This window comes from Pangasianodon hypophthalmus, chromosome 29 (assembly GCF_027358585.1).
Source record: "Pangasianodon hypophthalmus isolate fPanHyp1 chromosome 29, fPanHyp1.pri, whole genome shotgun sequence".
Classification (NCBI taxonomy): Eukaryota; Metazoa; Chordata; class Actinopteri; order Siluriformes; family Pangasiidae; genus Pangasianodon; species Pangasianodon hypophthalmus.
In genome coordinates this window covers 5391515-5404683 of record NC_069738.1, presented here as the reverse complement: position 1 = coordinate 5404683, position 13169 = coordinate 5391515, and the positions used below count along the sequence as shown (strand labels likewise).

The window sequence follows — 13169 nt, the reverse complement described above, 5'->3', positions numbered from 1 at the left end:
TACTTCTCTGAAGCCACAGCTCTCACTGGCAATAACAAAATGCACATTGTCTAGATTTAGTCTGTAGATCAGTAGAAAGCGTTGCAGATGACATCATGAAGCTTTTTCGTTCACAAGCAACCAATGTGCCGTTTTCTTTTACTGCTTATTACAACAAACTGTAATCGCCAGCCATGAAGCTTACCTCTAACTGTTAAAAAGCATCAGGTTTTTTATTTATTTTTTATGTTTTTTTTTTAAGAATGGCTATTAAATCCTGTTTCTTGCTCTGCAGAACCCACATGCAGGACCTGAAGGACGTGACTAATAACGTTCACTATGAGAACTACCGCAGCAGGAAGCTCGCTGCCGTCACCTACAACGGAGCGGACAACAACAAGAGCAAAGGCCAGCTCACAAAGTGAGTGTGTGTGAGTGTGTGTGAGTGTGTGTGAGTGTGTGTGAGTGTGTGTGAGTGTGTGTGAGTGTGTGTGAGTGTGTGTAATAATGTGTAACAAACATTTAGTGCTATCAGGCAATATGATGATATGATGATAACGTTGCAATATTTATTTTTTCCCCATGTGACTTGACTGTGTTGATATATGAAATTTCTTTTTCTTTTTCTTTTTATTATCATTTTTTTTTTGTTTAAATACACAAACCAGGATACTGTGGCGTACTGTATATCTTGATGTGATGTTTTGCCATATTGAAACCTCTCTACAGTCTTTTAGTTAGTTAATAACTGTTTAGTTTATTAGTTAAGTCAGTCTCCTACAGCGGCGTCTTAACAAGCGTAGCGTGTGGCTTCCTCACAAGCATCCGCTACCCGTAGATCACTGACACACCGCACTAACACTAACTCCACATTCACCAGCCGCCCTCCATCTACACCTGAGACGTTCAGCAGCATGCTAAAGTGTGTGTTTTTGTTCTTGTTTTTAGATTTGAGACAGGTGATGGCATGTAAGTGGCACGCTCCAGTTTCACCCACAGCACTGTACCCTGTTCTGCCTGTCCTGTTTCTGCACTTGTGTTATTTCCTCTCTCTCCGCTCCGCTCAGTGTTGTGGCACCAGACACAAGCTCAGAGTCTGTCAGACGGTGACGGGGTGCGGGTGGAGGGTTGGGCCTGCTCGGGCTCCGGGTTAATGAGCGGGTGTGGAAATGAGTTACGCATAAAGGAGACTTTTAATTAACACATAAAGAACTAAGAGGTAAAATGATCCAGGCCGTGAGATGGGAGCATGAGATTTGAATACGTCATGTATATTTTTCGGAGCAATAAATCACTCTGGAGTTTGAGACGTTCTCAAGATGCACCAAATCCAAAGCAGAGTATCCGTGTCAGAGCCGATATTAGTGTTTCTATGGTAACAGCTTACACGGGGACTTATGGTGGACGCCCCACATAAACAACATTTTAACAACATTATGGAAGGAGTCTCCAGTGTCAGCACTTTGTAACCAAGGTTAAGGTCTGTCTTTTAAGTTTTGCGACATGAGAAAATCTTCATAATATGAGCTTTGCGATTTCTCGGGAGCTGCATTTTTTTTGTCTTATTAACTTCGAGAGAGAAAAAAAGAGAGGCAATGACTGTTTATAGCTAAGCGATAACAGGAACGAACATGTTTTGTGGACGTTCCATAACTACAAATGGATAAAAAGTATGATCTCATTTTTTTACTAAATTAAAAATTGTATTTGTTGGCAAATGGCTGTGGTGTAAGAGAAATAAAACACTTCAGGATATGCTGGAAATGAATCGACTTCAGGGCGAATAGAAGTTTTTCTTTTGGCAACAATTTGCTGATTTCTGCCGCTGTTTTTGTTAGAATGACAAAATTGTGGCTTCTCTTTTGCTTAGAAAAATAAAGCTCTTAAAGCTTAAGCCAAAGCACCTGCTAGAGAATAAGTAGTTTTCTGTGTTGTGTTAAACACATTGTGTATCTCTTGAGCAAACATTTCTGCTTTTTTTTTTTTTTTTCTCTTCCCTGATAAATGAAGCTTAATATGAAATTCTGAGCTTGCTTAAGCTGCTTTGGAGATGAACAATCAGACAGAGGGTTTAAATCCATCATCGCGCACTCAGACCATTCTGGAAACTGTAGGATTTCTGCCGCTGATGCCGCTAACCCTGCTGCAGCTTGCGTAATTAACACTGAGGCTGGAAGGAAGCTCTGGTGTTTAGCTCTGGGTGGTAAAATGACGGGTCTCACTCTGTCCTCTGCCTCTGTCTGGCTCCTCTCAGGTGCTTTCTCTGGGGCTTTAAAGCTCTCTGTTCATTTCTCTAATGATGCAAACTGCTAATTGTGTGTGTCTGTGCATCTGCCTGTGTGTTTTGCACTTGTGTGTGTGTGTTTGTGAGAGAGCAGGAGTCCACTGGCGCAGATGGAGGAGGAGAGGAGAGAGCACGTGGCTAAGATGAAGAAGATGGAGATGGAGATGGAGCAGGTGTTTGAGATGAAGGTGAAGGAGAAGCTCCAGAAGCTGAAAGACTCTGAGACGGAGGTAAGACGCCTGATATTTATTTATCCGCAGCAGCACCGTGACTGCGCCAGTGAGAAGCAGAGTAGACGCTACGTCTGTGTTTCTACAGCTAACTAGTTAAACTGATAACTACCACACTAATCAGTGTCACAACTTACACACAAGGCTTCATACTAGCTCTTCATTTCTTTCCTCTCTTACTTTCCCCTCTCCATTTGCTTCCTTTTCTTTTTCATTTCCTTTCCATTCATTTTCTTCCTTTCCTTCCCTTTCCCTTCTTTATTTCATTTCCATTCCTTCCCTTTCCCTTCTTTATTTCATTTTCTTTTTTAAATTCTTTCGATCATTTCTTATGCTTTCTTCATTTTCACCCTTTTCTTTCCATTTATTTTCTTCCTTTGCTTTTTTCCTTTCCATTGCTTTCTTTATTTCATTTCATTTCATTTCCTTTTTTTTTTTTTTTTTTCTTTCTTCATTTTCTTCTTTCCTTTCCTGTCCTTTTTTTTCTTCCCTTCTCTCCCCTTCTCTTTTCTTTCCCTCCATTCCACATGACCAGCACGGGTTTCAGCTTCCTCAAGTTGAATTTGTTACGGGTTTGTAATGTTGCTGTTCGTAATGCTGATGTGCTGCAGTGTGCATGACCTCTGTGTGTGTGTGTGTGTGTGTGTGTGTGTGTGTGTGTGTTTGCTCCCTCAGCTGCAGCGGCGTCATGAGCAGATGAAGAAGAACCTGGAGGCTCAGCATAAAGAGCTGGAGGAGAAGAGGAGGCAGTTTGAGGAGGAGAAGGCCAGCTGGGAGGTGCAGCAACGTCTGGTGGAGCAGCAGAAGCTCGATGCCTCTAGGTACACGCACACACACACACACACACACACACACACGCACGCTAGAATTTGTATTATCCTTCTGAGGACCATGCAAGCACTGACCATCATAATTATAGCATCTTAAACCTTTCACCTGATCTCATGCTTTATTTATTTCTGTCTGTATCTTGCTGTGTTTGTGAGGACATGTGACTGGGATTGTGGATGTCCCAAGAACTGTTTTATAATTAACCTAAATTCACTAAACGTCCATTTTATGTGCATGGGAAGAGCGCCATTATTTCACTGTTACCATAGCAATAAGCTTGTAAGAGACCTTTTAGAGTATAACAAATAGAGACTGGAAAGTTTTGAAAAGTACAGAAATTAAGCGCACTCGTTTCCAGAATTTCCACTGTAGAAATATAGAAAAGGTTTTTTAATAAAAGAATAAGTGTTCTTGTGTGAAAGTAATGTAGTCTTACGACACTAAGGTTGTAAAACTCTTATTTTCAGCACTAACTGTTTCTGTTGTCGTAAAACTCAGCTGAGTTTAAAATCAAAAGCTTGGTCTATTTTGCTTAGCACTCCATTCTTTATAATAAAACGTATCATTTAATTGCAGTATTGTCCTCTATGAGAAAGCCAGATATTTAGAAAAACAGATGTAGAGACCTCAGGTTAGATAGAGTGCTAATACAAATAAAAATGCATTAATGCATTTCTACTGATGTTAAACTTTGACAGTGAAAGGGACAGAACTTGGTTGTTGTTGTTTTTGCCAGTGGCTTGATGCTGTCGATATCAGGAGTGAGAAAGAAGACTTTTCAGTGCCAGATCTAGAGTGATGTGGTGTGGATGAGCATCAGGATTCTCTAGCGCTTCTAACGCTTCTGCCTCTCGTTCCTCCTAAATTTTAACAAATTAAAACTGAAGTCACAATCCATGGTGTTTTTTTCTTATTGTCATTTATATAGTGTAGTTTATACAGTTTATATTTATATAGTTTCTATAGTGACTGCTCAGAGGATGCTTCACAAACATTTAGGTTGTGTTTCAAAATGCTTACATTAAACAGAATTTTTTTTTAAGGTGTCTTGATGTAAGAAATCAACACACACCTGCTAGCCAATCAGAAATGAGTATTTTTAAGAGCTGTAGTATAGTAAATGAATTTCTTTTGGATTGGCTGTCAGTCAGATTATTAACAGATTATTAGCTCAGTCTCATGTTGTAATTGGTGTGAAACTCAAACACTAGTCCAATTTCAATTCCCATGTTTTTCATTTTAGATAAAAACGTGTTACTCTTCTCGATTCTGATTGGTCAGAAAGAGTTGATTAATTTTCTAACAGCACGGCTGGGATGGTAGTCCTGACTGCAAGGTTCTAACACAATATCTTTTCTGCAGTAACAATAATGGCAGATCATCCACATAAACTAAGACTAATAACAAACAAATAAGAAAACCTGCAGAAATGTTTATTTAACGTTAATGGAAGGAGTCTCCAGTGTCAGCACTTTGTAACGGTACTTTTTTTTTTTTTTTTTTGAAACACTTCATGACTGAGAGGTTTGAGCAAACTGAGGAAATTTGTTTACAGCTGCTATAACATAAATGATAACGGGAACTAACACAGACATTCCACAGCATTCAGTGTAATTATAAACAGCTAAAAAAAATATGGTGTCATTCTTAAGTTTTCAATAAAAAACACTTAATGTTGGCAAATTGCTGTGGTATAAAAGAGGAAAAAACACTTTGGGATGTGCTATTATTGGAAAATAATCAACGTCAGGGATGTAACTGTAACTTTGCTCCATCACACCACTCCATTGTTGATTATTTTCCTCTGACAGCATGCCCCCAAGTGTTTTATTCCTAACACACTGCTTACCCAAACAAAATAATTAACACCGAGACGATTAACACACTTTAACTTGCTATTTTCTTCCAAGCTTTATTTTAGTGAGAGGTCGTGTGTGACACGATAAGATCAAACCACTGTTTTGCTGCAAGCTGGGATACTGGGTTAATTTCAATAATCATGCCGTGGATTTATCACATTGTTCCATGTCGATTTTTGTTCTTCTCAGGACTTTGGAGAAAAACAAGAAGAAGAAGATCTTTTAAAGTGTTTCAACCACCACGATGTACCAATTGCCAACAATGCCAGCCTGAACTGTCTGTCGGTCAAGCATAACGAAATATCCCCACCCTCTGTGTGTGTGTGTGTGTGTGTGTGTGTGTGTGTGTGTGTGTGGTGAAAGGACAGCTTCAAGTTTACAGAAGCAAGAGAGGAGGAGGGCATCCTCTTCAAGTCCTGCACTTTTCCTCAGTTTTACTCGCCCTTACCTTATTTTGATCCTCTTGACCTCCATCTGCATAAGAATTGCCGCAAAGTGTGTGTGTGTGTGTGTGATCTCACACGGTCACCGTCCAGCAGCGGATACACACAGCCGCCATGATAATTAGTGAAGAAATCTCTGTGTCAGGGCTGAGCAGTATGACGTCTATAAATCACAAGACATGAAGGCTTTTTTTATAACACACAGTATATACAGCAGGTTTATGAACAAAGTGCAGAAAAAGTTCACATTTAAATCCTATTCTTAAAAATAAAACTACACTTACAGTGATAGTTAGAAAAATTACAAGGAAAAGAAAGAAAAATAAAGCAACTGGTCAAATAATAGTTTTGTTTGTTGTGTTTGTTGTAAGTCAGTGTTATAAAAACAGTGATACCCTCGATACTCTCAGAAAAGCGTATCGTGAGGGATTACATGACGTCATCGTCATTATATCGTCATATTGCCCAGCCCTTCTCCACGTCCTATTCCTCCATCCCCTCGTTTTTCTTTCCTCTCTGTACCGATGTGCAGTCCAGAGAGCCGCCCTCTTTTCCCTCAGACACGCCGACAGACTCAAATTCGAAATGACCGAAAGGCTGCAGTACACCTCAGGCCATTTATTCATTTTGTTAATTTTTTTAAAAATAAAAAACAATTTAAAAAAATGTGGCTTTAATTTTTTTTTTTCTTCTTTCTCTCTAAGAAATGTTAAGCTCTTCCATTTTGTGTAATTTAAGTTATCTAGCCTCGGACCGCATTGTATAACTTTTTTTTTGTTGTTGTTGTTGTTTGTGTAACATTTCATTTACTTTTGTTTTGGTCTGTTTATTACGTGTTCTTATATATTCACCCTGCTACAGTGCTTTACGGAGATGCTGCGTTAATTTACCTTGATCAGCATCTCATAATCTGGACCTGGAGCTTGCGTTTGAATCCTCATGGACACATTTACACCCTGCATTAACGTACATCGCGTATCCGTTAGGGTCGGTTCAGGGTCATGGTGTATGATCGGACCGGTACCTCACTGGTGACCTTTTAAAAACTTCAAAGAGGTTCTGTGGACAGATGAGATCAACAATGGTAATGGACAACACTATATTTGGAGGCAAAATAGGCACTGCACACCAACGCATCATTCCAGCTGTGAAGCATGGTGGTGGGTGTATCACTTGCTTCACATTGCTTCACCTTTTCAAAATTAGCTTTGTTAGCATAATAAAAATAATGATGATGATGGATCTTGTAGAGGAGAACTTTCTCCTGTGCTCACACCTGCCTCAGATCTGATCTCATCCCGGTCGCAATACATGCTGACCCTGTTTGTTTGTTTGTTTGTTTGTTTTTAAAGTGGTTAAATGCTGTCTGATGATAACCGAATCATTGAAACACGTTAACGCATGGTGTAAATGTGCCTGTGCTGGTGTGATGCTGTATAAGACCTGTTCTTGAAAAGTTAGGTTTAAGTGGAATTAAGCAGAACTGCTCATACATCTGAATACAGTTGTGCGTCACTTTTGGATAACATTAATGAGCACGCTGCAGCCGTATGACGATTTTATTCCCCACAGCTTCTCCTTTTCTCTAGTGAGTTATCTGGTAGTGAGCTGTTAGTGCAAGGCCTCAGTCACAAAGCACGGTTACTCTGAAGGCTTTTGTAGAACAGCTACAACCCTGCAAGCCAATTTAACAGCGCACCCCCCCCCCCCCCCCCCCCCCCCCCCCCAAAATATCTCTTTGGTATGATCCAGATTGGCGCTCGCTGCTTATTGGCTGATTGGAGCAATGAGTGTGAGCTCCCACCCACAGCTGGCCGTTCTCTCACCCAGAATTATTAGCTTTCCTTTATGTAATGCACCTATATATTTTTTAAAAATTTGTTCTCTTTTTTTCCATTTTTATTGTACAAAGTCACATAATAAAACTGTGATGATGAACTTAACAGTGCACCGTGTAGTCGTACATTTTTATCATGTTTTTCTTCACTTCCTTTCTACAATATTATTACAGCAGTGCCATTGGTAATAATAACTAAGTAAGAAAATTTATTTATAAAGTACATTTAAAACAACAAAAATCGACCAAAGTACTGTATGTAGTAAAGAGCACAGAAATTATAAGTATAAAAAAAAAAAACAAAAACAGAACATATAAAACACTCACAAGAGGAGAAATATGAAACAGCCATACGGATTAAAAGTGGTAAAGGTGTGTTTTATAATTTTAATATTTTTAAATATTAAAACAATTTATATAAATGTATATAAATTTAATTATGATTTTATCATTTGTGAAAATGTTTATATATCATTTCAAACTAAAATTTAATGTATTACATAAAAGACTAAATTAAAAAGTGATTAAAAAAGATCATTTTCTTTTTTCTGTTGCCCTTTTTTTTAGTTTTGAACATCCAGTGTGTGTTTTACGTGCAAACTGAAGGTCAAGTCTGCCTCTTAACCAACATACAGTATCATTACTGACCTGCAGGGGGCGGCATTTATGCTCCAACCCAAATGCCGTCATTCTGGTGGATGTTACAATGATCGCAGTGTTGTGTTGAATAGTTCACTTTTTATAAGAATTAACAGTACAGAACAAACAGTCATGAGAAAAACATCTACTAAAACCTAAGTGTAGTATGGGGACTATGTGCTTTTATTTTGACATGCAGCTTACACAGTGTTAAACTTCAGACTGTCTTTATATATAACTACATTAAACTCGTGCAGAAATTCAGACACCGAACACGTCCTGGCTGATTAACCTGGACATTTTTTTTCCTCAAAATGTTTCTTTAAACTCATTGTGGTTCCATCAGGTTGGAAATCTGTGGAGTTTGAGACCCACCAACACACACACACACACACACACACACATTCAAAGTCAGCAGGTGACATGACTTTTCGTTCTGCTCTCTGATTGGCCTGCTGCTCTCCCAGTAATGCTGTCACAGTATCTGGCAGGAGTGCAAGTTACAGATCAGAGCTTTCTAGATATTCTGGGTCAACAGCATACAGGGCATGTTGGGCATGTTGTCCGTCTGTCTACTGTCTGGCCTCATGTAGTCGAGGTCGTATGGTGGTTTTCATTTGTTACATTGCCGTAGTTTTATCAGATTTTAAAGAGACCAATGAGAAATTTATTTAGATACACCAAATGGATAATTATCTGCACCCTGCAGTTGCAAGAAGTAGTTTGTAAACCCTTTAAAAACCCTGATTTCATTACTCTCAGGTTTGTAAAAGACTATCTGGATGTTCCACAGTGCTTCTGGTGCAAGGTCCTGGGGACAGATGAGGTCAAAAATAGAAATGGACAACTCTATATTAGGCTCTGCACACCAACAGCAAAGCCTGGTTCCTGCTGTAAAGCATGGTGGTGGGTGTATCGCTTGTTTCCCACTGAGGAAACACAAACTTTCATCTAAAAAAATTGTAGCAAGAAATTTTACAGGAGAATGTCTGGGTCACCTAAAATGTAATAGAAGTTGGACTATGCAACAAGACAGTGACCCAAATTCAGGGTTTTCAGGAAAAAAAAAAAAAAAATGTTTTCCCAAATCTCTACTAATGAGCTGAAAATGTAGGAAAGGAACACTCCTTTAAAATTCCTCCTCATCACGGTCCAAGTGATCAGCAGCTACAGGAAGATGTTTTTAATACTCCTTTATGTTTATTATATTCCTTTGGACTTCCTATGATAGAGAGGATTCATGGTAAGCACTTAGCAAGATTTTGATCTGTGACTAAGCTACTGATTCAGATAATTAGCTGACTTTACAGACGTAAAGGATGCCCCCTGGTTATAATATCATAAAATATAGCTCGTGCATTACAATTAGCCTAGATTAGCCACAGTGTGAACAGATAGCCTCATAATACTCATCACTTAAACCAAACCACACAAGTGCCAAGGGCATGTCTTGATTTGGGTGTTAGTTAATTTTACCAGAGTTCGACTGACATGTTCACGCAAACATACCAAACCCATGAGACAAAAAAGTGGTCAAAATGCTCCAGATCTGAAAGCACTCATAGTCTCTCTCTCCCTCCGTGTGTGTCTCTACTTTCTACTGAGAACAGTTACATTTACTCAATTGCCTGATGCTTTCATCCAAATCAGCTTGCAGGTGATGCATGTCTCACATCGACATGTTTCACTGTGCTGAGAATTCTGTCAAGAAATGTTCCACTGTATAAATACACTGTATAAGAACAATACATGAAGACATTTTCATAATACACAATGTGTATTATGTGCCAGATCAGTGTTTTTTCAAATATTTACAAAAAAATTACATGACACCTGACCATCACACCCATATGTCCTTGTTTTCATTCTTTACAAAACCATGGGCGTTAATAGATTGTTGGTACCCCTTCACTGTTATAATAAGCTCCACTCTTCTGGGAAGCTTTCCACTAGATGTTGGAGCGTGGCTGTGGGGATTTGTGTTCATTCAGCTACAAGAGCATTAGTGAGATCAGGCGCTGATGTTGGTGAGGAGGTCTGGGGTTCAGTCGGTGTTCCAGTTCATCCCAAAGGTGTTCAGTGGGGTTGAGGTCAGGGCTCTGTGCAGGACACTCGAGTTCTTCCACTCCAACCTTCACACACCATGTCTTCATGGAGCTCGCTTTGTGCACAGGGGCATTGTCATGCTGGAACAGGTTTGGGCCTCTTAGCTCCAGTGAACAGAAATTGTACTGTTACAGCATACATAGACATCCTGTACAATTGTGTGCTTCCAACTTTGGGGCTACAGTTGGAGAAGAATCACATATGGGTGTGAAGGTCAGGTGTCCACATACTTTTGGCCTTATAGTGTAATTTACCAGGAAAACAAGTAAAAGTTAATGTCCATTATTTGTTTTCTTTTCTCTGACCGCACTTTCAGAGTCGGCAGGTGATATGACTTTTCGTTCTGCTCTCTGATTGGCCTGTTGATTTCCCAGGATATCAGCATGACCAATCGGAGCTGAATGTTGTCCCCGTATTTGGCAGGAGCATACAATTTCTAGATATTCTGGGTCAACAGCACTCAGGGCATGTTGTCTTACCCTTGGAATGAACTGACAAGCTCTTGCTCTTTCAGATCTATTTTGCGATAGATTTCTAGTGAGTGTTGGCAGCTCAGTGGTTAAGGTTTGCTTTAGTGACCGAGAGATTGTGAGGTCAAATCGTAAGCTAGTGTTGGACTGACTATTGATTTCTCTTTTAAAATTAAATGACCTGCTTAAGATACCAACTCTGAATATTGCCCTGTATGTGGTCCATACTTATTCATGTTGATAAATAAGATTATTGGGTTATCTGACCTGTTATTGCAGGTTTATGGTGTTTTCAGACTTTGTTCAACTCTTAACTTACGAAATCTTTACCAGATTGTGAGAAATAATAAAACTGTTAGCACAATCAAGGCTTTATTTATGTGCAGAAAATAGATAATTAGCTGCACCTTACAGTTGCAAGAAAAAGTTTGTAAACCCTGCTTCTGGTGCAAGTTTCTGTGAACAGATGTGATCAAAAAAGGAAAAGGACAAGACATTGTTTCGAGGGAAAAGGGGCGCTGAACACCAACACCAAAGCCTCATTCCAGCTGTGAAGCACGGTGGTGGGTGCATCGCATGCAATCACTGAGGGAACACTGAATCCAAAATTGTATGAAGAAATTTTACAGAATGATGCACAAGTAGAATGGTTTTAAAAAAGAAAAAAAAAATTAACACTTAGTGGTAACATTTTTCTTTACAATTTTCCTTTCTTTGCATTTGTGATTTTTTTTAGCGAAATGGCAACCAGACTGAGTTTGGAGCAAAGAAGAAAAGTCTGTAATTAAGGTAAAGGTAGCCATGGCAGTTGTGCCATGTAAGTGTTAACATTTTATAATCACCGTGTCCGGACCTTAATCCACTTTAGACGCTGTGGCACGACCTGAAGATAGCTGTTCATGCAAGAAATCTCACAAATATTGAGCTGAAATGGTGTTGCAGGGAGGAACGGTCTAAAACGTTTCCTCCCATTTGTGCAAAGAAACATCTGTTGGAGGTTCTTGCTGCTAAAGAAGGTTCTACTCTAATAACGTGTTATTAGTTTAGGCAGAAATGTGTTTGATGGCTCAGACCTGAGAGAAAGTCTGATCTTATGGAGTTTTATTCAGCTTTGAATAAAAGAGGAGTTGTGTCTTTGCCTTCAGGCCAAATCTTGCATGTACTTTACAAGTTTGTGTGACATTTTCCTGGCATTTCTGAGAATGCATGAGCACTACACACTCTGAAACAACAGTACGAAGTTTTGTGACCGGGATCTTTACATCTGTCCAATCAGAGAGTAGCTAAGCATAACTGTAAAAATTTTCAGAGTATGGAAAAGACAATAAAAGTCTGATTCTATTTGTTTTAGTCATGCTAACCACTGCTGTTGTGGGGAGTAAAAAAAAAAACAAAAAAGATACAAGTACAGTGGTGACGCACAACCAAAATTCTTCTCTCTAAAGAATTTAAGCCCTCTAATTAAATTAAGTAGATTGTAGTGGTTAATTTCCTAATGCTGTTTACTGAAGAATTAGTTAAAAATTTGTATAAACAATAAACAACTGTATTTGGGTTTCTGAGTCAGATTTGAGGTTTTTTATTCTTATGAGGTAATGAGGTTTTTTGTTCTTTTCTCAGTACAAAATAATTAACACACACTACAGATGCACTAGATAGAGATTTGGATGAAAAACACTGGAGTATACGTTTAATATCCTTCTCTCCCCTCAGTGGGGCTTTTGGCAACAATACAGTTCCTGCCAAAAAGAGATCCATGCAATTATAACTTACCAGCAAGGGGTACAAAGAAACTAGGGCACAAATTCTCTCAGTCTTGGTGTGTTTTTGTAAGCAGAGACACCCCATTACATCACCTGGTTACTTTTGTTGTACTCCTCTGCTCTTCCATGGCCTGTGTGTGCATGTGTGTGTGCGTGTGTGTGTGTGTGAGAGAGAGAGAGTTATTTTAAAATGTCAGTGAGTCATTGGAAAATGACTCTTCCTGAATAGTGTGTATTGTGTAAATTGATGTTGAAAGGATATCATCAGTGCAACTATTATTACACACACACACACACACACATCATGAGCTGCACCTTCTTTGTAAACCAGGGCTCTGTAGTCATGACCACCGGTAGCTGGGATTGAGTCAGTGAGCGATGGCCAACTGGCACACGTCTCTGTAGAGTATTAGCCTTGGCAAAGTGGCTCGGCCAGCTCATCGCTCTCACATCACTGTCCTTCCATGTTCGTCTCATGGTCCTCGTCAACCCTCAAGGCTTTTCAGTGCACAATGGATACACATGGATGTATACAAAAGTTATTCTCAAGGCTGATTTGTTGTCAAGGCTGTTCCCTTGCTCCATAATTCATGCCACTGATGGTGCGCTCCGAGCAGGAAACCTGGTGATTTCTGGTGTCTTGCCTGTTTTAGCCAGCGACTGATCACACAAAATGTAACAAATGCTGCGTCACGTCATGTCCAGATCGAATGCAGAAATCTGCCGGC

The 13169-nt window shown here is 39.4% G+C and overlaps 1 protein-coding gene across 2 annotated transcripts in view; it reads left to right on the top strand.

Moving 5' to 3' along the window:
* The window catches only part of septin7a (septin 7a), a 38494-nt gene extending 30925 nt beyond the window's left edge, over positions 1–7569 (top strand). Inside the window, exons 9-13 of one of the 2 annotated variants that reach the window (XM_034301534.2) lie at positions 275–400; positions 928–948; positions 2358–2493; positions 3169–3314; positions 5373–7569. In XM_034301534.2, the coding sequence (XP_034157425.2) occupies positions 275–400; positions 928–948; positions 2358–2493; positions 3169–3314; positions 5373–5409 (466 nt within the window). In that variant the 3' untranslated portion in view covers positions 5410–7569. The remainder of the gene's footprint in view (positions 1–274; positions 401–927; positions 949–2357; positions 2494–3168; positions 3315–5372) is intronic. The other variant, XM_034301535.2, reaches the window with a different exon arrangement.
* Positions 7570–13169: the final 5600 nt, after the last annotated feature.